Source organism: Myotis brandtii, unplaced genomic scaffold (assembly GCF_000412655.1).
Source record: "Myotis brandtii unplaced genomic scaffold, ASM41265v1 scaffold13, whole genome shotgun sequence".
NCBI lineage: Eukaryota > Metazoa > Chordata > Mammalia > Chiroptera > Vespertilionidae > Myotis > Myotis brandtii.
In genome coordinates this window covers 7,326,188-7,351,770 of record NW_005354595.1, presented here as the reverse complement: position 1 = coordinate 7,351,770, position 25,583 = coordinate 7,326,188, and the positions used below count along the sequence as shown (strand labels likewise).

Sequence of the window (25,583 nt, the reverse complement as noted above, 5' to 3'; positions counted from 1 at the left end):
TTAGATTACTTAATATCTCTCCTTAAAAGTCCTTTAGCCATCTCCCCACAATTCCATATCGCCTAGTATCTCCATGTCTTCTCTCTTCCTCCTCTTTCTCATTTTTCCTTTCTCCTCCCTCTTTCCTTTTTTAAAAAATATGTTTTTATTGATTTTTGAGAAAGAAGAAGGGAGAGGGAGAGAGAGATAGAAACATTAATGAGAGAGAAACATCTATCAGCTGCATCCTGTACGCCCCTACTGGGGATTGAGCCCACAACCTAGGCATGTGCCCTGACCAGGAATTGAACCAGTGACCTCTTGGTACATGGGTTGATACTCAACCACTGAGCCACACAAGCTGGGCTCCTCTCCCTCTTTTTTTTACCTCTTCCTTCCCTTCTCTCACCCTCCCTCTTCAGAGCAAAAAACAAGCTCTTCTTTTTATTCCTTCCAATATTTAGTAATTGTTTTGGCTTGTCTTTTGATACTTATGCCTTCAAGGTATTATCTTCTCCCATTGAATTATCAAAGAACTTTCTTACACAATGGCAGTTCCTTTTCTGAGTTCCTTTCCTTGTTAACATCTTGTGATCTCCAACCTAGATGTCCTTACTTCCCTTTCTGTACCCAGCTACACTGATAGACTGTCAACCTCCAATCAATAGCATTTGTGTTTCTTGCTTAGCTACCTAAGTTTGTCTATATACAAATGCCTTGGCTACCCTAAAGCTGAAATTTTTTAAAATTACTTTCAGTGCCTAGTACCAGGTTTTATTTTTAGTGGGCGTTCAACAACTTCTAGAATAAATCTGACAGAATACCAAAATCTAGGAAGCCATTGATATATTCACTCAGTGACCACACAGTTAATAGAAATTGAAGCCTGTAGCTTCATAACTCTTGTCTTCATATTACCCTGAGTGGAGGAAATTACTTGGCTTGAGATTTCAAAAACATTTGCAGTTCTTTAGTAGGGAAAATATGTCAGATAATAGCCAGGGAAAATGCATTATATAAATCCTCACCCTCAGTGAAATGTAATTCAGCCTTGACCAAAAGATATAAATAACTCAGCCTTGATTATAAATTCATGTTCAAACCATAAATGAGTGTCTAAGAGGTTTCTCTATCACAGAGGGCCAGTGGTGCTGAGTAAGCTCTACCTGTGGGTCGCGAACAATGAAAATACATCCTGCATATCAGATATTTACATTATGATTCATAACAGTAGCAAAATTAGTTATGAAGTAGCAACGAAAATAATGTTATGGTTGGGGGTCACAGCAAAATTACAGTTATGAAGTAGCAACGAAAATAATGTTATGGTTGGGGGTCACCACAACATGAGGAACTGTATTAAAGGGTCGCGGCATTAGGAAGGTTGAGAACCACTGGTCTAGATAAAAGTTTTCTGGCAGAAAAGCTTTGTCACACCAGGTGTTGTGACAAAAGCTTTTAGGACAGCTCAGCACATGGTAAGAGCTCAAGTAGTGGCTGATGGAATGAATGGATGCAATAAGAAATGTAGAAGACCAACTCTGGTGGCAGAGGTATTGAACACTGCCTGTTGCCCACTTTTACCTGCTCCCTGGTTATGTGTACCTTTTAGGAGAAAGAGACCTGAATGTTAATCTCTCAGCTCTACTCCCCCAAAATGTGTGACCATCATCCAGTAATTTAACTGTTCTAGCCTTGGTTTTTATCTTCTGTAAAATGAAAGACTTGGGCTAAATGACCTCTAAGGTGGATTTGAATTGCTCATATGGATATAGTTCCTTGTCTTTAGAAAGTAATGCAGGTACATGGAAATAGCCAAATGTCCTAGAGACACATAATAAGTAATTTCTTATATATATAATTTATAAATATATAACATATATATTAAATTTATAAATAATTCCTTCCTTACACCCACTACCAGGTCTTTCTCATCGGAAGAAGGCCCTTTGGATTAATTCCATTTTATTCCTCTAAATAATGTGCTTATGCCTCTATTTCTTAATTTATCAACTCTAAGCAATAACATTTACCTTTGTACTCTTCAAGGCAAAGAATTTAGTTTACTTCCTTCTCCTATATTTTAATTATAGGTATTACTCTTGTGATGATTTATATCTATTTCCTTTATTACTTTAGTAGACTTAAAACACTATTTCTTAACCCATCAATTTTAAGCGGAATTCCTGACTCCCCACTAAGTGGATTAGTGCTCCTTTTGCTTTCCTCTATTTCTCCTCCCCTTTGAATTTCCCTTCTGTCAGTTAAATCATTATGTCATCCAAAGTTTCAACATTTAAATTCTCTTTTGTAACTATGGTTTTCTGAAAATGGAAAGCCAATCAAGTATAATTATGTGAATATTATTTACTGCAAAAGTAGGCTGTGTGCTTGGCTGTGCAGAGGAACATGTAGTCCTGTCTCACCAAACCTGGGCCACTTGAAGAGGAATGCTCAAAGCAGCAAAGTCACATTGATTCTCTCAGTAGCCTCCACATGTTTCTCAAAATCAGTTCACATTTTAGCTTCAAATTATACTAAATGGCTTTCATTTTGGGGGAGCCTCAAACTTGAAATCTAGAGTGGTCATTCTCAAACTTGGCTCCACATGGAATCATCAAAGGAGCTTTAAGAAACCCTGGTATTTAGAGGATCCTACATCAAGAGTTTGATTTAATTGGGCTCAGGTAATTCCAATGAGTAGCCAAAGTTGAGGACCCTAAACCATAACATCAATCACGTCTAGTAGAGTCAAAGGTAATGAAATATACTGAGTCCTTTGAAAACAAGAGCAAAAAGTAAAACCCAACACCAACGGAAGGTTTATAGCTTATTTTATTTCCTTTTTGTCACAGCTGTCTCTTTCATAACCTACCACGCCTAAGATCATTTCATAAGATGCACTTCTCTGCCCTCAGCTTCTGAGACGTTTCACTCAGTCGTCGTTATTTGGATGGAGAGCAGATTTTGTTTTAAAGTCTATTCTTTTATTAGATGGAGACTTTGGGTCATGGGCAGCTGGAAGTGTGGCAAGGAAACCGCAGTGTGAAATTTCATCAAATCCTTGATATTTGGACTTAAGTTTCAATAACTGATTTTTTTCCCCTTGTGTCTAAGAATTTAACATGTATTGTGTTTCCAGTACTTCAATCTAATTTGGTCTGATTTCCAGGGTCAGTCAAAAGGTGGTTGTTCCCTTTCAGCCCTCTTCCCAAGACACCTCAAAGAGCTGGAGCCAGCCGACCTTTCTGTTTCTAGTAGGTATAGTTGGCTGTGAAGAGCGACTGGGTGGACGCAGCACCAGAAGAGCCCATGGAAGTATACTTGCCCTTGGCTGCCTGGCAGTTAGCCTAAAAAACAAGGGTGACAGAGGAGGCCGAGTTAGAGCAAACACAACCATGTGCTTCAGCCTCTCATTTGAAACCAGCGACACCTTCATTTTGACATTTTCCCCCTTGCATTGATTTGACGGAATCTGGAGTATTGCGGCTGATATCATTCCCCTCCTTTTGTAACATGTTATCTCCTTTATCCCAGTTTTCTGAGCATTTCTTTGGCAAGACTGAGGTTTGTGTCAGTTACTGGGAAAGTCTCTTTTTAGTACCAACAATTGTGCAACAACAGTACTAGAAATTAAACTTGAGAAACTTCTCACTAGTATTGGAGTGGGGATTTCAGGCTTAACAATGGGGAAGCTTGGAATACCTGTGAAAGTTGTCTGCTAAGAAATTGACCAGATATATGGCCAAGCATCAGACAAAGTACTATTTGTTATAGTAAAAACAAAAATGAAAATAAAAAAATTTTTAAATTTCCCATTTTTTACTTATATTTGACCACAAGAACATGTAATTTTATGTAGTTGTTATCACAGGATCATTTGATCCCCTGTGTAAATTCCAATTAAAGTTGAGTTCAGGATTATAAAACCTATAATAATATTCAAATGCTACTCTTCAAGTCACTGTTGCTATTGTTTACTCTCTCCAGGACTTATTTCTTCATCTACAGTGATTTTCAAAGAGTGTTTCATGAACCTAAGCAAGTGTAATAACTGGAAATCCTGTAGCTTGACCCCAGACCCTTGGAATCAGAAACTCAGTGGCCAGGGCCCAGCAATCTGGGTTTTAACAAGCCCACCAGGTGATTCAGATGTACTCACTAGTTTGAGAACCACGTCTCAGACGATAAACTCGGCTTCCCTTCTTTGGTGTGGATTGGCCCCTGGCCCTTACTTTCACAGTCCCTCCATCATATCAGCTACATCTCCTCAACTCAACAGCCACACGCCAGCACAGCCATACCCAGCTCTCCATTATCATAAGGTAAAGCACTACCTCTACAATCTCACACCCCTCTTATGCCCCAATTTCCCTGGGGACTTCCTTTCCTTTAGTGCTTCATGGCCAAACCTCTGGTGAACTCTTCATTTCTTGCCCAGCCTTCTCTGTGATCAGCAAGCTACATAAGGCCATCACTCAAATTCAGCACTCTTCCGTCTCCTTATTAAACTTTTACTCTTTTCTCCTGCTATTCCCATTTCGGTTGACCTGAATCTTCCTGCATGCTTAAGAGAGCTGTCAGAAAAATTTAGGATCTAAGTTAATGTACCACAAACTCACTCTCGTTTCAGCTGCACTTTGCCTAATAAGCTTGGCCATCACATCTGGTCAGTTTCCCAGCTGATGATTTCAACAGCTATTCCAAGCTCCTCCACTGTTAAGATTGAAATCTCTGTTCCTGCCTCACTCTCAACAGATGCCCTCAACTGCAGTCAGCAATCAACCACTACCTCTCTTTATCCCAACAGATCCGATTTCAACCCATTCTCTCTTCTTTGCTGTCTCTCCCCTTCTTTCTAAGACCAACTCTGACAACTGCATTAACATTTAGTTTCATGACATCCTATTTCCTCTAAGCCCTTGTCCTCTCCATGATCTCCACTCTCCTCATCTTCACTCTGTCCTCTGGCTTTCTTTTTCTAATGGGTAGAAATGATATCACTTTGTGGGTTTGATTTGCATTTCCCTGGTGATTAGAGTGCTGAGAATCTTCTCATGTATTTATTGCCATTTGTACTTCATCAATGGAGAAGTGTCTATTCCACTCCTTTGCCCATTTTTTTAACTGGGTTGTTGCCATTTTTGTTACTGAGATGGATAATAAAACCTTATCACCTATCAGATTTACAAATATGTTCATTCATTCTATGAGGTGTCTTTTCACACTCTTGATAGTGTTCTTTACATCTAAGTATGCCAAGCTCTCTCCTACTTGGCTAAGCTCTAAGCTCCCTAAAGGCAATGGCTGATCTGCTTTATTCACCCTAGTCCTTGGCTCATAATAGATGTTCAAAAGGAATGGTTACTAGTTGAATAAAATCATTTTTGTCCTCATTTCTCCTGGTAACTTTCCTAGGTTTTCTCCTGACAAACTTCTTGAATGTGCACTTTTTTTCTTCTCTCTCTATTGAAACTATTTTATTGAGGTTCACTGATAATCACCTATGACCATCTCTGCCTTCTCTGAGCCTTTATTCTGAATCTCTCTAAAGTGTGTTGTTACTGACCCCTTGAAATTTTTTTCTCTTTGTTCTCAGAATCCTTGGTTCATCCTATCATATTATTGCTGCTTGTTAGAGTGGCTTCTCTTCTTCATCTTCCCAAAATGAAAGGTGTCCCGGTTCAGTCCTTATCCCTCTTATCTTTCCTCTGAAGTGTCTCTGTGGAAATTGTCCTTCAATCTGTCATCAGCTATGCACACAGTGTGGATAACTCAAAACTCTCTCTAGCCCTCACCTTCCTATTGAGCTCCAATGCCACATTTTCAAATACCCAGTGGACATTATCTGGAGATACCTTCATGGGCTGAGAAAGCAAAGTTTTTCCATTGACAGAACCAGGCCCCAAGTGTCCACTTGATCAAGTACATAAGAGGTAGTAGCATCTTACCACAGCCCGCTTCATAAAAGCCTCCTGTGTCGCCTTCTTGTTTGCAGCCTTGCCACCCCAAGCAGCCAGTGCACTGGCCTGCAGGGCCCGTCCATAAGAGAAACTTAGTTTCCAGGGCTTGGGGAGAGGGCAAAGGTTGATAGCATTGAGGTTGAGGGTAGCATCCTCTTCACTCATGCCACCAGACAAAAAGCAGATGCCTAGAAGGGGAGAAACCACTCCACTCAATTAGTCCCAGCTTGTGGACCCAGCTTGAGAAAGCAAGCAATGAGCCTAAAAGGAATGTAATGTTTCAATCTTTTCTCTGCTTGATTTGCATGGGACTGAGTCGGGGATATTAATTTTCCCTTGTTGAGGCTAGTTGGGCTAGGGATACAAGGGCTTTCATAAATAAGGAGGGAGGTGAAACGTTGAGGAAATCAATGGATCGTGTGCATGTGGGCAGACTCAGGATATGTGGTATCACAGAGTGTGAGGGGAAGTGCTGTTGCCTGTGAGGTGCCAGGGGTCTGCTTCATGGGTGGAAGACCCTGGACAAACAAAATGCTTGTGGAACTTCAAAGGCCAAGGGCCAAGACCTGGAGTTAGAGGTGAAGGAAAGCCTTACCAGGCACAGCAGCAGGAACGGTACGGTGGAGAGCGGTGACAGTGGCCATGGCCACTTGCTCTGGAGTATACTTCTTGGTGCAGGCATGCCCAGCGGTCACCATGTTGGGCTTCAGCAGGGTGCCCTCCAGGTACACATGATGGTCGTTCAGGGCCTTGTAGACAGCAGCCAGGACCTGAAGGATAAGAGATCCAAACAGATGAAACCCAGAGCCAGCCTTAGGGTCACCTGCCCTTGGCACTTTTATGCTGCACGGATGCAGGATGAAGGAATTCTCGTATGTGGCTTGGCCAAAGCTTCCCAACCAGCCCCCAGGCCTCATCAGAGAAATGTATTGCAAACCACAGCCACTGAGCACAGCCAAGCTGGCCTGTACCTGCCACCCCTACTCTAGCTGCCCACTGCATGGTCTGCTGGCATGGCTGCTTCCCCTCACTCCTTCCTTCCCATCACTCCCTTTGGTCAGTGGAGACTGCCTGGACTTAGTTAGGGGACATCTAAATTGGCCTCCATTCTCCTTCCCCTTAGATGCTAAGTGGTCATAAACACATACATTTCAGACACAGAAGTGCTTTCAGACCTCATTTTAGTCCACCTAATTTTGTCAAGGAAAAAACTGAGGTCAGGTTACATTATGCCTCTCACTCTCCTGCAGATATACTGTGACTAATTTAGAAAGTCACAAGTAGACAAATTACTTTCTAATCACATGTGTTTTATGTAAGCCTCATTTTATTTTAAAATTTCTTAATTTACACCTAATGAAACTGAGGCCCCACAAGTAGGTACAGTGGGGCCTTGACTTATGAGTGTCCCGACTAATGAGTTTTTTGAGATACCAGCTGTCTCTCCACCGATTTTTTGCATTGAGTTGACAGAGTAATTTGAGTTAATGAGCTCCTTAACGAGCTCCTTTACGAGCTCGGTCTCGGAACAAATTAAACTCGTAAGTCAAAGCCCCACTGTACATGGATTCTCAAGGCCTAGTCTCGGTACTGCAAGTCCTGTGCTTTTTTCATAAGGAGCATACCATGTACCCAAAAGTGGTAGGTTTGCTAATACCTCCTTACCTTCTCAATGCTACATAATGATGCCGACTGAGAATATTTCTCATATAGCAGCTGATATATGTTAAGTAATAGCTGTTACTTAAAAGCAAGTTTTTTCAACTAGGATTTGGACTTACCTTCTCAGTAACATATTGGCAGTGTTCCATGTCATGGTCTCCATCAGGAATTACCTCTGGTTCAACAATAGGTACCAGCCCGTTCTAAAAAGGAAAAGGGAGAGAAAGAGTGAAGCTCTGCTCACGGGGATCCTTTCCTTAAGAGATTATTCAACAGTTGAGGTTGGTATAAAATGAAGCCCTTTTGGAGAAATATCATGTAAGTGACTCAAAGGCAATGCAAAGAAATTTAGAGATATCTAGTGAGTATGGCTTAGCCAAAAAAGAACAGTGAGATTAAAAAGAAAGAAAGGGCCATCGTCAGTTTGGCTCAGTGGATAGAGCATTGGCCTGCGGACCGAAGGGTCTCAGGTTTGATTCTGGTCAAGGTCAAGGGCAAGGGCATGTATCTTGCACATTGATATTTCTTTCTATTTTTCCCTCTCTCTTCCACTTTCTCTAAAAATCAATGGAAAAATATCCTTGAGTGAGGATTTTTTTTTTAAAAGGAAGGAAGGAAGGAAGGAGAAAGGAAGAAAAGCTTTTCTGGGAATGGGGAAAAATAGAAGCAAACTCCTAATTTCTAGGTCTTATTCTAGAAACTACTCCAGCTACTTCAGAAACTAGCTTGTCACCCTTTTAGAGCCGTCAAGCTTAAATCACTAAGAAAGATGCCTCTTGTGTGGGTTAAGTAAGGAATTCAAGAAGTGTTTACAATTCTGATTGGGAATCTCCAGGTGCCCACAACTCAGCACCTATACAATAAAATCAGACTAAATTGGATCCCAGAGACACGTCAACACATGTTGGAAACTTTAGCATCAGGTCTCCATCCTCCATGAAATTATGTGGACTGGGTCAGCGCTATCACCCTTGACCTGGGGACCTCAGAGGATCCTGTCTTGGACATGGTGGAACACAGACAAGCAAGGGCCCTGGCCTCAAAAGCCTGACCACTTTGAAGAAGAACAGCAGTTGAGGGCATCTGCCGTTTGGGCTCCTAGCTGGCTTGTGCAACTACATCTTTCCCTACCACACGCGGCTACAGCAGAAGTAGTGAAAATGCCACCAGGATACACTGGCGGGGCGAGAAGAGGGTTCATGTGTGGCTACAGTAAAATTAGAAGGATAGGCTCTAAAGATCGCACTCGCCTACTGTTTTTTAGCCCAAGGGGAAACCTGCGCACCTGCTGGCAGATGCTGGCGTAGCGAGCCAGGGCGTTGGCATTTTCCTGGATAGCAAGGGCAGATGGACACTGGTTGTCAATCCTCAGCACAGCACGCCACTTCCCAAAGTCAACACCGTCTTTCTTATACTGAGCACAGCGCTGAGAAAGGCCATCAAGCCCTGTAAGTCACAGAAGAGAGAATGGCTTCTTTGTGGCCCTGTCCCTGATCCCTGGGGCCGATAAAGTGAAGGAGTGCTCCCTTGGCTTAGCTTCCAGTCAGCAGAGCTTGAGAGCCAAAAACAACCAGACAAGTAAACATGGGTCCCAACACTTAGCCGAGAGACCTGGATTTAATAAATATGTTTTGACGCACATAAGAATAGAGGGAATGAATATTTGGTTGGTATACTTGCTATGTTCCAGGGATGATTCTATGCATTTTGCACACCATTTCTCATTTAGTCATCATAACAACCCTAAGAGTTAATATTATACTCATTTTACAGATGTGGATAACCAGGCTCCGAGAGGTTGAGTGACTTGACTAAGTTTGCATAGTGTGAGTGATGGAGTTGGGATTCAAATTCTGTGTAGCTAACCCAGTGTTGTGGTTTATACTTGTCTACTCGGGCAGTGAAGTACCTCGCAAAATTATCTAAGTCGTAAGTGATGGAACCAGGATTCAAACCCAGGTATGTCCAATCCCAAAGCCTGGGACCATTACCCTCTACTGTTGCTGGATTTATCTCTAAAAATAATATTCCCAGGTACAGAGTATCTTCTCTGTGCAACACACTGTGGTAAGTCCTTTATATATATTGTTTAGTTTAATCTTCAAAACTATTCTGCAAAGCAGATATTGTTATCCCCTAGAATGGCCACAGAACACTTAAGTGACTAACCAGAGGTCACACAGTTCTCAACTAGAGGAGCTCGGATTGAAAATCAGGTGCATGTGGCTTTAATCCCCATGTGATATTCGTAATTTATTTTCACTTACTCATTTCTAGCATATATTGGCATGATTCATATCAGTGGGCAGTATCCTTACCTTGAATGGTGGTTTCCTTGTTTGTTCCTGCAAGTGGAGCAGTTCCTTGGTCCAACTGTGAATTAAATAATTAACAAGTAATTAGCAGGTGTCAGGTATCCCAGTAAATAAAACACCAGCAGAGCCCCTGGTGCTGACTAATAGTTCCCATCTTTCACAAATCAAGGAGTTCAGTTAGGAAAATGGATTAGTCATCTGGAGGGACACAACAGTCCATAGCAGAAGGGATGTTACCTGGAAGGAACAATGTAAGAGGGTCAAGGTCAACCCTAAGAGGATGGAAAGCACAGGCCTGGAGCTTGGGAAGGAAGAAGTAATCTGATGGCACTAGGAATACGAGTATAGAGGTTCTGTATAAGAGCAGCATCCCTTAAATTATTCATTCATTTATTCAAGAGGCATGGTGGAGCACCTTCGCATCGCAGGTACTGTGTTATTTCAGGAGATGAAGAGAATAGGATGCAGCCTCTACTCTCCGCAGAGCAAAGGCTAAGTTCATGAGCCTGTGAGGTGGACAGTCTGGGCTCAAATGGCCTCCAATTTTGCCTTGCTGCGGGCAAGTTATGTCACCCTTGTAATTCCACTTTCTCACCTCACTTCTAAAATAAGGAGAATAACTGAGTCAGCCTCCAGAGGTTGTCAGGAGGATTAAATGAGTCCCTGGAGGTCTAAGCAGTTATTGAATACTTTACTCTTGTGCAGTATTGGAAGACCTAGTTAAAGATAGAATAGTGAGTGCTTTCATAATCACAGCTATCATGCTCTGAATACTAATTTTGTGACTGGGACTGTTTTTAAAACACATTTCCTCCTTATTCCTAATAAGAATCTTATGAGGTAGGTACTATTATTCCCATGTTAGAAATGAGGAAATTGAGACACTAAGAGATTTAGTACCTTGTAGAAAATGGTCGAAAGAAGAGGGCATGGGAGGAAAAGTCTAGAAGAGGATCGGTTCTCAGGGGAAGGTGTGATGGAAAGCAGATGATGAGACATGTTCCCTGCCACAGCCCCTGGGCTGGGCACTTGGCCGGGTTGCGGTTAGAGGTGAGGGGAATACAAGGACTCACCTTGATCCCCACCACGATGCCCTTTTCCTTAAGGATGTTTCTGAACAGCTTGCCCTGGCTGTCCTTCTGGTAGAGGGTCTCATGGAACAGGATCACGCCCCCAATGCTCTGGCTGACAGAGTTGTCCACGGTGAAGAGGATTTCACGGAACTGCCGTCGGTTCTCTTCTGTGTTCTCCACGTTGATCCTCTGCAGGCGGTTTCCCATGGTGCCTATGGGTGGGCGGGCAAAGGCAGTGTAAGGAGCCAGCCAGGTTTTCCTCCCCATGATCAGAACTCCTGCCTCTTTTTTGTCTCCTTTGGCTGCTGGGCAGGAAGAGGACGGGCTGGGCATGTCTGAGTCAGGGAAGCCACCAGTGGGTCCAGGTGGTAGCTAAGGCCCTCCAGCCTCTCCCCAGACTCTCTGGTTCATCCCTCAATCTGACTGTTGACTTCTCTGGCTTCTATCGTTTCCTGGTGGTGTGCGGGCCCACCACAGCTCTCGTTTTTACCTTCTCGGGCTTACTTAGACACAAGCGCTTCCCTGTGCCAGATGTGGACACTTCCTTGCCTCTCTGCCCTTCCCTGGCTGACTTCTTATTAGCAGCAGCGGGCTGTGTATCTGACCTCATTCTGGTTACTGAATTCCTGGTCTTGCTATAGCCTGAATTCCAATGTCCTCTGGCAAGGGGCCTCAAAATGGAAGGCTGAGTCTCTGTCTTAGGTTTTCAGAAATCTGCCAACTGGAATGACAGGACCCCCAAAGGTCTCTGCTTCCTAAGCCTTCTGCTCCCACTCCTGTGTGCATAAGCCTTTACTCATCTGAAAGGAAAGAAAACATGGATATCAAGTTGCCTTTGCGACGTGTAGAAACAAGAGTATGCTTGTTGTATGATGCTTCTTGCACTCACCTACAGACTCATCGGCAGCCAGGATCCCCTTCCCATTGGCAACGATGCGCTGGGCGATTTCTGAGAGCTCCTTCTTCTGGTCTGCGGTGAGGGCTGGGAATTTGTGGGCCATGGTGACAGGTCTGGAAAAGAGTGCAGGAGAGTCCTGAACAAAACTGAGGGTGGATCGGATGGACTCATGACTAAGGCAGCTGGGTGTGCAGTCTAGCCCTACAGGCCCTCTGCCATTTCTGGCCCGTTTCTACAAGTGCACAAACAAATGAGGTCTGGGAGGGAGGGTGTTTTCCCCCTTTGCCTAAGTAGTTGCAGTTAGCCATAATGGCTGAAGGTGGGAGGGTAAATGTTCATGGTGATGCTAAATAGAATGCCTTCCAGGGCACCTTTGGGATGACTGTTCCTGAGACTGAACCAGCGAGTTAGTGACACATCGCATCTGACAGGTAGATGGCACTGCAGTAATTGACTCTCTACTTTGTGGATTTCTGGTGCCATCAGGTACCCTAGATGGCTTGAGGGCAGGGCAGTGAGGCTTTTGGCCTGTGTGGCCATTATCTACTTTGTTCTGTTAGTCTATAGCCCACCAGACTATTCTCTGGGCAATACGCTTGAGAGGAGAGACCACCACTTGGACTTGAAGCTAACATTTCTTCAGCGTTGGGATCTACAAGGTGGAGTGCAAGTTCCCTTTTTTCCTGTATTCAAACACCTATGAGACCACTTGAGGCCAATGGGTAGGGTTTTTCCTAAGTGCCTCTGGGCTGGAAATTCCCAGGGTCCAAGGGTGCTGAAGTCGTGGGGTAATCCCTGTCCCAATAATTCTCGGTTTCACTGCTTTAGTGAAGGGAGATTGGCAGTGGGCCTCTGAAGGGGATCACTGCACCTGTTCAGCTGCCACTTTGACTAGTCTTAAAAATGCAACCTCACAGGGCTCTTTTAATCTTATATGTTATAAGAAGTGATTTTGCATAGGATGAGCTATCAAAAAGGACAAACCATAGTGAAGATTATCTTGAGCCATTTCCTATCCAATCCTATGGCCTCCTCTCCCCCTCATACACTCATACACAAATAGTGCAATAATAGTAGCAAATTATCATTGGCTGCCAAGCACTCTGCTTCTTGCTTTGCATGCACTATATAATTTATGCCTCACGATAATCCCAGAAGGCAGCTGGAATTCCCCCCTTCCCATATAATAGATAAGGAAAGAATATAAGAGTGTTTAATGATTTGTCCAAAGACAAATAGCTAATAAGACACAAAGTTGGGATAAGGGACAGTACTCCTTTATTTCAAGGAAAGAGTGAGCTTGGTGAAAGGAATCAGCCTTAGATGGCTCTAATGTCCTTGAGGACACCCTCAGAATACTTGGTGATGATATCCTCAAGGTACCCCAAATCCTTGGACTGTAGATCATTATCCCCACACCACTGACATTACCAATTCATAAGCATCTGACACACACACACGTTTGCTGCTAGTAGAGCAAATAGACCTGGTTCAAGGACAAGCTCTGCCTCCCCTGGCTGGGACCATGGGCAAAGCGGTAATTTCTGAGTCTGAGTTTATTATGGATTAAATGGCAGTAATATCTGCTCTGGTTGTCTCATTGCCAAATGGATCACCTGTGACCCACAAGCACTCTACTCGTTGTGTTTGCTCAAAATAAATTTGTCGAATTGCGTGATAAACATGAAGATACTTTATAAAGCATTATGAAAATGTAAGCTATTATTATTATTTCTTTTTTGACTGTTTAAAATAGAACTACCTAAGGGACTTCCATGTTTCTATTTGTCACCAAGCTATTTTCTTCAGGCCGAGTGTGCTGACTCAACCAGAAAAACCAAGAGAGGAAAGGTCGAAGCAACCCAAATCTGTTTATGGGAAGTTAAACTTCTACAGAAGGTTTAAAGGTCTGTACCACATCAGCGCAAATGTTACCCGTCTGTTAATCATAAATCAGGGTCACAGGCCAACGTCCACCACCGGGGACAGAAGGCCAGCAGGAGTGGGAATGACAGAGAGTGATCTCTCTGCCCCTGGCCTCTGCTCACTGAGGTCTCAAGTCAACATTTTAAAAAAAATATATTTTATTGATTTTTTACAGAGAGGAAGGGAGAGGGATAGAGAGTTAGAAACATCAATGAGAGAGAAACATCGATCAGCTGCCTCCTGCACACTCCCTACTGGGTATATGCCCACAACCAAGGTACATGCCCTTGACCAGAATCGAACCTGGGACCCTTGAGTCCGCAGGCCGACGGTCTATCCACTGAGCCAAACCGGTCAGGGCTCAAGTCAACATTTTTAAGAGTGCGATTGGAAGTTGTTCACATTATATTATTAAGTGAAAAAAATCCAGTTTCAGAGAAGCATGCAATACATAATATCATTCTTTTAAAATTAAAAACGTGGTATACACACATACTGTCTGTATATCTATATAAACAGGGAAGAACCACCCTGGGGCTACCCCTAGGGAATGAGATGGGGTGGAATGACTCATATTTCCCTGTTTAAACTTTTTCATGTTGGATTTCTTACTAAACAGGGTTACACATTACTTAATTTATTATATGTAATAAATTAACAGGTGATATATGTCTAAATCTGTGAGAAGGTTGTGAGTATGTACATATATGAACAGAAGGTAACCACGGAAAAGCAGAGCTGCAAGTGACCTCGGAGCACCCTGTATCAGCCCTGCCAACTTGAGAAACGAGGAGACAGAGGCCCAGGAAGAATATGTCTGATGCCCCTTCTAAGTTGTGATGTTTAGGCTTATAAATCACATCCTATTGGTGTACGACTTGGAATCCCAATTTCCAATCCTTCTCAGCAAAATAACAGGAGGAACCCTACAGTGCGACTCTTTCTGCCTCCCTAGGAGAGGTTCTATGGAAAGATAATAATTTATGAAATATGAATATTCAACTTCTGGAGAAATATAAGGCAGTGGAGAGTCTATTTGCTTCTCCATGTGCAAGGCAGATGGATTTGCAAGAAGACAGACACCAGGGGCTTAGTCTTTGGAAGCCTGTGCTGGCCAGGCACTGTGAGCAGCACTTTTATGTACGGATGGAAGATGCTCACAGCCTCATCCCCCATCCCAATGCCACCGTGGCAAGGCAGTGGGATGCTCTGCCAGACTGAACCCTGGTGCCTGTGAACACACGTGCAGCAGCCCAGAGAGAGAGGTTGCTCTTTCCTCTAAACTGGCAAGGAACTCCTAGCAGCTACGCCCCATTCCCCAGCCTGGCACCTCAGGTCCAGCCTGGGCCTGGGTCTTCCCCAGAGACACCTTGGCCACCACAATGATGGCAGCAGGGTCCCAACTGGCTAATGGAGCCCCAGGCCACCATTGAGAGTCAAGTTTATTTTAAAAGGCAACATATCTTCACAACATGCCTGTTTGGGTTTTTTTGCTTGTTTTTTTTCAGAGAGTGGAACAAATACACCTAAATACAGTGGTTCCAAATATCTTAAGCTGTAGCGCCTTCGAGGTGCTTGGTGCCAGTAGGAAAGGTTGTAGACAGCATCAAACCAGTGGAAGGTTTGAGACTTTATAATCAGATGACAACGCTGCTCTGTGAGGTCTCCAAGCCTGTTCCACTTTCTCATCTGAGCAGTGGATGAAGGCCAAGGGCAACACACGTCAGAGTCCATTTCTGTGACAAAGAAACTTCAGTGCTGACACTCGTCCGTGTGGGAAGAGAATGAAGAAAGTGACAGAAGGTGACAGATACGTAAATAAATCATCAAAATAAGCAGTGGTTGTGGAAAGAGTAGAAATGAGCCGGCATCTCAAAAACTGAGTAGAACCTAACCCAATGGGTGCATTCAAGTTGTCTTTCCCAGGCCAAGACTCAAAGAGCCCTCAGACAGGTCACACTGGGAACAGCAGCAATCTTGAGCAGTTTGCTGCCAGGAAAGGTGTGAGGAAAAACAAACGTTTCAGCAGATCATGGTGTTTTCAGCCACCATCCTGTTTTTCCTGAAAACAAAAGCAAACAAACTTTCCCCTCCACAAGCTTTCATTAACCCCTTAATCCCTGGTGCCGTCCAAGTAGACAAAAGAAGTTCTTTTACTTACAGTGTGTGAGCAGCGCGTCCTCTTAGAGATCAGAAGCCGTGTGTGAGGCAGCAGCTGCCAAATAGGACGAATCTTTGGGAACACTCAGCTTTTATAGATTTCTCATCCAAGTTGTGTGGTGTGTGTGTGGTTTTTTTTCCTTTTGCCCTCCCCTTCCCGCCTTGGCCTGGTGGGGAGGTTCTTATCGAATACCTCTGATTGGCTCATAAACAGCCAGTCCTTGTAATCATGCTCACATACTCATTGTATGCATAGGATGTTAAAGCTACAAGGGCTCTCTGCAGACCATGTAGTTCTTACTCCAGACTCTTCAATTGACTGGCGAAGACACCAAGGCACAGAGGATTAGGGGGTTTCCTCTACGTCAAACAGCTAATGCATGGCTGAGCTCTAGAATTCACGAAGGGAAGTTGGGAGGAATGTTAGCTTAGCTCCATCACTTAAAAAATACACGACCTTGGTCAAGGTGGTCTTTATTTCTCTGAGCCTTACTTTTCCCCTCTGCAAAGTGGAATCACAACTTTACCAGAGCATTCTAAAAACAATGAAATGACCCTGATCCTGGGAAAGTATAAATTCTCAGGAATATATTTCTTTGGGATAATTCATAAAGTGGGGGGAGGTGGAGTCAAAGTGCTCAATGGTATTGAGTGTGACATTAGAATTTATGAGTGAACAAGTGAAATGTCAATGAAATGAAGGAAAAATATCAGAGAACTAGGTTGTCTAAATAGAGTTTAGGTCAGATAGGTTCTAAAAGTGGGTAGTGTTAAACATCGACTGTGATTATTAAAGGAAATTGAAATGTTCGAAACACAAAATCGGGGCTCATTTGTCTGGGGAAGTCTTGGCCACGGCCTGTTCTAAGGATAGTGGAGGGTGAGGCCAGGTAAAGCTCCCATCAGCACTCCTGAATCCACTTGCTGCCCAAAGGCATACTTTCTGGTTTCCCATCTCCACCGGGTGCTCATTCAAGCACCTCGCGCTTGATTGATCAGGTCAAGATGACCCAATCCGGGGAGGTTTCATCAGGTTTTATTTTGTCAAAGAAGAATGGAGGAAGTAGAGGTGGACGGTGGTGAAAGAACGGAGCGTGGGGTGAGTAACAGATGTTGGGGTCAGGACTGGGGTGGTTGGAATTGTGACTAAAGCATTCCGCCCGCTGAGAGCTGCATGGTAAAAACAATTTCACTTATGCTACTAATACTAATTATTCTTGTTATGATCATGACAACAATAATAATAGCTAATTTTCTTAGGTCTTATGATGCATTGAGTTCTTTTTATAGATATCTCCAATCTGAGCCCCTCTCTGAAATTGCCTGTTTTCTGGATAAGGAAACTCTGGTTCAGAGAAGGCAAGTAACTTGCCTAGAGTCCCAAGACGGGCACACAGCGAGTCTCACTCACTCTAACTCAGTGGTCTACCGCAGAACTACTTACATTTGGGTCACCAAAGACTGCATAGATTAGCAATTTCCCTCTCCTCTCAGCACTGTATAACCTTGGACGCTAAACCTTCATTAATCAGGGAAGAATGACTTGCGTAGGCAGACCCAGGTGGCCCCGCTCCTGCTGGGCATCGTTTCACGTGAACAGCAGACCGGCCAAGCACGTCAGAGGGCATGGTGTGCCCGCCCCCGACTGGTGCCACCTGCTGCTGCTCCTGTGGCATCAGCATTTGCCTGCTTCCAGGGTTTGATGTGTAACTAAAGCTCAAAGTTCAAGACAGCAAGGCTACAGCTTACCAGGCCTTAGAAAAACAGTAACTCCTGAGCAACACAGACGGTTGGCAGGTGTGTGTTTTAAGTCTCTTGACTCCATAAAATATTCAAAATTGAGAGATCACGGGACTTGGAGGCTGTGAAATACCAGGGAATCCTCCAACCTGTTCTGTCCTCAGTTTCATCATCTTTTGAAATTTCATAGGAATCCAGGCTGGTGCTGCCCCGAAATGGTGCATTCACACCACCATGCCCCCTCGCCTTTAAAAAAATGTGCTAAAATACACATTCCGTAAAATGTTACCATCTTAACCGTTTTAAGTCTCCAGTCAGTAGTGTTCATTACATTCACACTGTTGCTCAACCAATCTCCAGAACTCTGGGGTCAATTGGTAGAGAAAGTCAAGGTATACTCTTCAGTGGTTCTCAACCTTCTGGCCCTTTAAATACAGTTCCTTATGTTGTGACCCAACCATAAAATTATTTTCGTTGCTACTCATAACTGTAAATGTTGCTACTGTTATGAATCATAATGTAAATATCTGATATGCAGGATGGTCTTAGGCGACCCCTGTGAAAGGGTCGTTCGACCGCCAAAGGGGTCTCGACCCACAGGATGAGAACCGCTGCTCTAGATCCATTAAACAACTCATCATTCCTGCCTCCCTGCCCCCATCCCCACCATCACCACCCTGGAAACCACCATTCTACTCTCAGTCTCTGTGAATTTCACTATCCCAGGTGCCTCATACAAGGAGAGTCACACAGTGTTAGTCATTTCCTGACTGGCTTATTTCACTTAGCATAATGTCTCCAAAGTTCATCCATGTTGTCGCATGTGTCAGAGTTTCCTCCCTTTTCAAGGCTGAGTAATATTCCATAGGCCAAGGGACACTTGGGTTGCTCCCACCTTTTGGCTGTTGTGAATAAATCTGCTTTAAACACGAGTGCACACATATCTCTTTGAGACCAGGCTTTCAATTCCTCTGTGGCCCTTTTATTAATGTAACAGTTTTATTGAGATAGAATGTACATCCCATACAATTCACCTAAAGTTTACGATCCAGTGTTGTTGGGTATAGTCACAGAGTTAGAGTAGTAAATGTCAGTTTGGGAGAGTGATGTGGTAGGCTTTTTAAAATGCCAGAATCGGAGGGTACAGATGGTTTTTAAAGCACCAGAATGAAGCCTGGAGCAGAAGCCTTTGGGGAGCCTTTCATTTCCTCGGGGTGACTTTTTTTAGACGCTCCTCCTCCCTAGGAAATGTAAACTCTGTGTGTTCTAGGGAGACTAGAGTGCCTGCCTATATTCAAGCCTCCAGGGCCAGTGAATTTAAGAGTATCCAAATTCTAGGCCTTAGCGGTACCAATATTTGAGACAAAAGAGTAAAATTGAAGCTTGAAATGTGGCCAAGAACGTGAGGCTTTCCTTGTCTGAGGAAGCAACTCTGTGCAGTGAGGATGCTGCAGAGGCAGGGGCAACTGGGAAGAATGGGCTGCAGAATTTCAGAACTACTGAGTGGCCAGTGCTTTTCCGACAGGAAAGAGTTACTCTGGTCCGCAGTGATCGCCCAATCCCCACATTCCTTCTGCAAGGGTGCTGTACTGCCTCGTCAGTGTTTTCTCCCTGCCTCTTGCTCAATCATCTCAAAGTTCAATTTTCTCCTCACTATCTAATCAGAATTGTTGGTTATTTATGTCATTAACGATCCAGCATATTTCTCACTTTTCCTTATCTCTTGGGTGAACTGTTTGGCCTGTAGGTTGGAAGGCATTGTGTGCTGTGGAAAGAGCCATAGGTGGGGAGGCACCAGGTCTGGGTGGGGGTCCAGCCCTGCCGCTGGTTAGCTGTGGAACTGCAGGAAATCACTCTCAGCCTCCCTTCCCTGATGTGTGAAGTCGGCCTAGCAATACCACTCCTGTCTAACTTCCCATGTTGCTGCACTGACTGAAGGGTATCCCCTAAATCAGTGACTTGCAACCGCTGTGCCGCAAGAATTTGTAAACCATGCAATACCTGACTGTTTAGTCAGGGGCACTGACCTCTTTTCCCGTAGATTGTCAAATAAAATATGACAACAGCTGACACAACAATAGCCGTCTGGTGTGAATGAATCAAAATTATACCCTTTTTTTGTCAGATCGGCAAAAAATAATATATTTTTTTGGTGTGCCACAGAATTTTAGTAATGAGTTTATCTGTGCCATGAGATGAAAAAGGTTGAAAATCACTGCTCTAAGTGCTGTGAAAGCGATAATTACAAAGTATTATAAACCATGTCACTTCACAGAAGCAGACATTACACTGCTCCTGTGGCAAAGAGATAAACAAAGAGATAAGGCCACATACACTGCACACACACACACACACACACTTGAAAATCAGAAAACAAAGTTCTGGCCCTGGCTCTGCCCTGAATAGCGGGATGACATTGCCCAAGGGAGGTCATGGCCATCTGTTGAGCACCTCCTCCTTACAGCCTTTTCTGGGCACTTCACATAGAAAATTTCACTTACTCCCCACGAAGTCAGCAGGGTAGGTGTTGTTTTGGGGAGGATGGAATTGATCCCATCTCTGCCTGAAGGTCACACTATTGTAAGCACCAGGGCAAGGACTGACGTACAGACTCTAAGGTCATCCTGGGACTTTGAACTCATCGTGTATACAGTGAAGCACAGGGTCTCTTCTAGTTGTGATATTTTATGGCCTCTTCCCCCCAAAAATGCGTGTTTTTGGCATTCCTAATTATCATAGAACAAAGGAAATTATTTTAAACAATAATAGAAGAACTTAGATTAGACTATGAAATGTTTTTTAAGGGAAGTGTTGTGGAAATGGATTAGTTATTGATGAGAGCACTTCAAAATACTGGCATGTCTAAGAGAAACTAGGTGGTTCCAACCCCTCGCCTCTTCCTCCCCTATGATTCTTTGGGTTTGCTTCATCTCATCTCAGCACTCTTCGGGAATGAAGGCGCCAGGCTGACCAGATCATTGTCCTGGAAGGCTGGGAAAAAACCCACCCGGACACTGAGGAGCAGGTAGCTAGCCAGCAAATCTGCACATGGTGGACCAGTCAATTGTTTAGTGACCACCTCGTTGCCACCTACACTCCCACAAAATGAAGAACGGCGTCACTCAGCCTCCAAGGTGAATGAATCCAGTCACCTACAAACTCAACTGTCTGCCCTTCTGAAGGTCTAGCCATAAAATTTCTTGGCGAGTCAATATAATTCACTTATTAAGAATGTGGACTTTGCCCGAGACAGTTTGGCTCAGTGGATAGAGCGTTGGCCCCCAGACTGAAGTATCATGGGTTTGATTCTGGTCAAGATCATGTATCTCGGTTGCAGGCTTAATCCCTGGCGCCAGTCAGGGTCATGCAGGAGCTCACTATCTAATCAGAATTGTTGGTTATTTATGTCACTAATGATCCAGCATATTTCTCACTTTTCCTTATCTCTTGGGTGAACTGTTTGGCCTGTAGGTTGGAAGGCATTGTGTGCTATGGAAAGAGCCGTAGGTGGGGAGGCACCAGGTCTGGGTGGGGGTCCAGCCCTGCCGCTGGTTAGCTGTGGAACTGCAGGAAATCACTCTCAGCCTCCCTTCCCTGATGTGTGAAGTCGGCCTAGCAATACCACTCCTGTCTAACTTCCCATGTTGCTGCACTGACTGAAGGGTATCCCCTAAATCAGCGACTTGCAACCGCTGTGCCGCAAGAATTTGTAAACCATGCAATACCTGACTGTTTAGTCAGGGGCACTGACCTCTTTTCCCGTAGATTGTCAAATAAAATATGACAACAGCTGACACAACAATAGCCGTCTGGTGTGAATGAATCAAAATTATACCCTTTTTTTGTCAGATCGGCAAAAAATAATATATTTTTTTGGTGTGCCACAGAATTTTAGTAATGAGTTTATCTGTGCCCTGAGATGAAAAAGGTTGAAAATCACTGCTCTAAGTGCTGTGAAAGCGATAATTACAAAGTATTATAAACCATGTCACTTCACAGAAGCAGACATTACACTGCTCCTGTGGCAAAGAGATAAGGCCACGCATAAGGCCACATACACTGCACACACACACACACACACACTTGAAAATCAGAAAACAAAGTTCTGGCCCTGGCTCTGCCCTGAATAGCGGGATGACATTGCCCAAGGGAGGTCATGGCCATCTGTTGAGCACCTCCTCCTTACAGCCTTTTCTGGGCACTTCACATAGAAAATTTCACTTACTCCCCACGAAGTCAGCAGGGTAGGTGTTGTTTTGGGGAGGATGGAATTGATCCCATCTCTGCCTGAAGGTCACACTATTGTAAGCACCAGGGCAAGGACTGACGTACAGACTCTAAGGTCATCCTGGGACTTTGAACTCATCGTGTATACAGTGAAGCACAGGGTCTCTTCTAGTTGTGATATTTTATGGCCTCTTCCCCCCAAAAATGCGTGTTTTTGGCATTCCTAATTATCATAGAACAAAGGAAATTATTTTAAACAATAATAGAAGAACTTAGATTAGACTATGAAATGTTTTTTAAGGGAAGTGTTGTGGAAATGGATTAGTTATTGATGAGAGCACTTCAAAATACTGGCATGTCTAAGAGAAACTAGGTGGTTCCAACCCCTCGCCTCTTCCTCCCCTATGATTCTTTGGGTTTGCTTCATCTCATCTCAGCACTCTTCGGGAATGAAGGTGCCAGGCTGACCAGATCTGGAGTTACACTGTCCTGGAAGACTTGGAAAAAACCCACCCGGACACTGAGGGGCAGGTAGCTAGCCAGCAAATCTGCACATGGTGGACCAGTCAATTGTTTAGTGACCACCTCGTTGCCACCTACACTCCCACAAAATGAAGAACGGCGTCACTCAGCCTCCAAGGTGAATGAATCCAGTCACCTACAAACTCAACTGTCTGCCCTTCTGAAGGTCTAGCCATAAAATTTCTTGGCGAGTCAATATAATTCACTTATTAAGAATGTGGACTTTGCCCGAGACAGTTTGGCTCAGTGGATAGAGCGTTGGCCCCCAGACTGAAGTATCATGGGTTTGATTCTGGTCAAGATCATGTATCTCGGTTGCAGGCTTAATCCCTGGCGCCAGTCAGGGTACATGCAGGAGGCAACCAATCGATGTGTCTCTCCCCTTCCCTTCCATTCTCTCTAAAAATCAATGGAAAAATATCCTCGGGTGAGGATTAACAACAATATAAACGAACAAACAAAGGAATGTGGACTTTGAAGTCAGATAGAACTTGCCCTCCAAGTTCCAGCGCCGAGCTTCCTACTTGTGTTACTCTGGGCAAGTTCGCTAACCTTTTTGAGCCTCCGTTTTCTCAGCAAACTTTCCTAAAACTTGACCTATGACAGTGTTGGGGGATTGTATTGAATGGACAAGAAAGCAAAATGCCTGGCAAAAATTAAGTATTATATAAATAGTATTGCTATCAGTACCATCATCCCTTTCTCCTCTCCATATTCTCCAAATTCTGTCACCAAAGAGGAGTGGTTCCAAAAGTGGTGCTCCCACAGCACCCAACCTCATCAGCTAGGTTCTTTCCTCTGGATGCTCCATCTCGCTCCCAGCCACCAAAGCTTCCTCCATGTTCTATGCAGAGAAATTAATCTGGGCCCCGAGTCCATCTCAGAAGTTGCATGCTCACACCCAAGAAGAGGTACCCTCCCCCTTAGAGGGCAGTCAGGAGCTGTAGACGAGGAACGATTTTTCCCCGTTATGTGAATCCAAGGAGAGTATGACTCACTCACTGAAAGAGCTGAAGAGAGGAAGAAGCAGGTTTGAGGAGACTGGAGACATTGGCAATATTATTTGTGGGAAGTGTAAAAGGGGATGAAAGAGGAGAGTTAAACAAAGAGATAAGGCCACGCACATGTTGCCAGAGTCAGAAGAGACTGAGTGGCAGGAAGGGCCACCTGTGGGGAAGGCAGACAGGCTGGCTTCATTAGCACCCCTGTGCCAACCGTGGGAGACGGCTGGCTGGCCTGCACCACTGCACACCCGCCCTCTGTGCCACAGCTGACTCCCGGGCCTGCGAGGCCCTGCTGGGCTGCCAGATGGAGGTGTAAGTGAGCGGCTGGAACAAGTTATCCCTGTGGCAGGGAGCCCAGGGAGGTCCTCATCCCATCATGGCGCCCAGCGGAGGAGGCTGCACGCAGACTGATCACGGTCAGGCAGCAGGTGCCCTGGCTTCTCTGGTGCAGGGGAGGGGCTGCAATTGCCCTTTTTAAAAATGTTTCCTGCGCAGGGCCTGCCCTCTTCTGCCGCTCATTTTGGCCACTCTCCTTTGGGTCATTTGTCAAGTGAGAACACAGATCTCTGATCCCAAAAATGGGAAGAAAGAAGGCAGTCACTTAATAAAAATAATTCTATTCTGGAATGTTTTGATCAGAGAATAGAAACAATTACTTCTTGCTAGAGCTCTTGCCCACGCGTGGGCAGGTAATTTCACCAGCCATTTTCCAGTGCCCTCCCCTCTCCCCCAAATTCTCAAGGCACAGTCTCTGGGTTCTTTTCCTTCACTCCTTCTCCCTCATCCATCCTGAACCCATGAGGTTAGCCATTTATTGTTGTTCTGCAAAAGTGAAGGTCTCTTTTGAATCTAATAGGGAAGAGAAGGCAAGATCACAAATAGATATAAATAATGCCAATCTCAGCTCAGTTCTCCTTGCCTGTTTATTTTAATTTTTTAAAAATATATTTGTACTGATTTCAGAGAGGAAGGGAGAGGGAGAGAGAGCTAGAAACATCAATGATGAGAGTGAATCATTGATTGGCTGCCTCCTGCATGCCCCCTACTGGGGACTGAGCCTGCAACCCAGGCATGTGCCCTTGACCAGAATTGAACCTGGGACCCTTCAGTCCACAGGCCGATGCTCTATCCACTGAGCCAAACCAGCTAGGGTCTCCTTGCCTTTTTAGATCCAGATAAGATTGGCTCGAACTTCCATTCTATAGCCTCCAGAGAGCCCAATGCCTTCCCCCATTTGGGCGAAATCTCCAGGGGTTTTTCTTATCAAGGCCACGCTGAATCAGTTCAGTCCAGCACATGGATCACGCCCCAGCCTCAGTGCACCAGTCCTGTCCATGCCATGGTGACCTAGATGGGAAATGACTCCTTCATTAGATTTCCACAAAAGACCAAAAGCAAACAGTTTCACTTACATAAAGCCTTTTTGTTGTGTTAAAAGATAAACTAAGGCCTGGCCTGCAGGTGTGGCTAAGTGTCAACCTGTGACCAGGAGGTCTCGGTTTGATTCCCGGTTAGGGCACATGCCCAAGTTGTGGGCTCGATCCCCGGGTGTGGGGCGTGCAGGAGGCAGCCGATCAATGATTCTCTCTCATCATTGATGTGTCTCTCTCCCTCTTCCTAAGATTCTCTCTCATCATTGATGTGTCTCTCTCTCTCCCTTTTCCTCCCTCTCTGAAATAAATAAAAAAAATATTTTTTTAAAAAAAGATAAACTGAGGCATATTAAACTTTTAAGAACTTAATTTGAGCAATTCCAAATGGTCAAAAGCATTCCGTCCAAGGGAGCTGGGCAGAAAACTTTTATAGTGAAAAGGTGGAAGTAAAGTAAAGAAATTATTGGTTGGCGATAGCTTAAAACTTTGCTGGCTGTGTGTGATTGGTTGTCCTTAGGTTTTGATTTCGTAGCCATGAAGCACTTACAGGCTTAGGTTTTGGGTTTGCTTATGTAGGCCACCGGGGCATTAGAGTGGCCTCCTTGTTTAATTGATTTAACAGCAGACATAGCTAAAGGTTTGCAGAGGAGGGAGGAAATTACATGGTGGCCACAGAACAATTTGAAATTGAGCATTAGTCATCCCTGTTCTTAAAAGTCCACCAGGTGCCAGATGGGGTGT

At 44.3% G+C, this 25,583-nt stretch overlaps 2 protein-coding genes and 1 long non-coding RNA gene across 3 annotated transcripts in view; 2 read left to right on the top strand and 1 right to left on the bottom strand.

The window, feature by feature from the left end:
* Positions 1-2,969: 2,969 nt before the first annotated feature.
* ALDOB (aldolase B, fructose-bisphosphate) lies at positions 2,970-16,085 on the bottom strand. Its single transcript, XM_005859815.2, has 9 exons — positions 15,978-16,085; positions 11,882-12,003; positions 10,993-11,204; positions 9,923-9,977; positions 8,890-9,050; positions 7,724-7,807; positions 6,538-6,712; positions 5,931-6,130; positions 2,970-3,329 (listed from the first exon to the last, which is right to left on the bottom strand). The coding sequence occupies exons 2-9, from the start codon at positions 11,991-11,993 to the stop codon at positions 3,234-3,236; spliced, it is 1,095 nt and encodes a 364-aa protein (XP_005859877.1). The 5' UTR covers positions 11,994-12,003; positions 15,978-16,085; the 3' UTR covers positions 2,970-3,233.
* Positions 12,010-15,304, top strand: LOC106725004. The gene is made up of 2 exons (XR_001360843.1): positions 12,010-13,797; positions 14,478-15,304. It is a non-coding gene; the product is annotated as an uncharacterized LOC106725004 (long non-coding RNA).
* Positions 16,086-16,805: 720 nt separating the features above from the next.
* RNF20 (ring finger protein 20, E3 ubiquitin protein ligase) overlaps positions 16,806-25,583 on the top strand; it is an 83,679-nt gene continuing 74,901 nt past the window's right edge. Inside the window, exon 1 of the mRNA XM_005859814.2 lies at positions 16,806-17,075. The gene's annotated coding sequence lies outside the window, so the exon portion shown is untranslated. The remainder of the gene's footprint in view (positions 17,076-25,583) is intronic.

Bases quoted from the DNA above. Each gene is read 5' to 3' on its own strand.
- ALDOB (XM_005859815.2), bottom strand. From the start codon at position 11,993: ATGGCCCACAAATTCCCAGCCCTCACCGCAGACCAGAAGAAGGAGCTC. The intron at 9,978-10,992 runs GTGAGTCCTTGT...TTTAATTCACAG, and splicing joins GCATCGTGGTGGGGATCAAG to TTGGACCAAGGAACTGCTCC. The intron at 6,131-6,537 runs GTAAGGCTTTCC...CTCCCCTTCTAG, and splicing joins CGTTCCTGCTGCTGTGCCTG to GCATCTGCTTTTTGTCTGGT.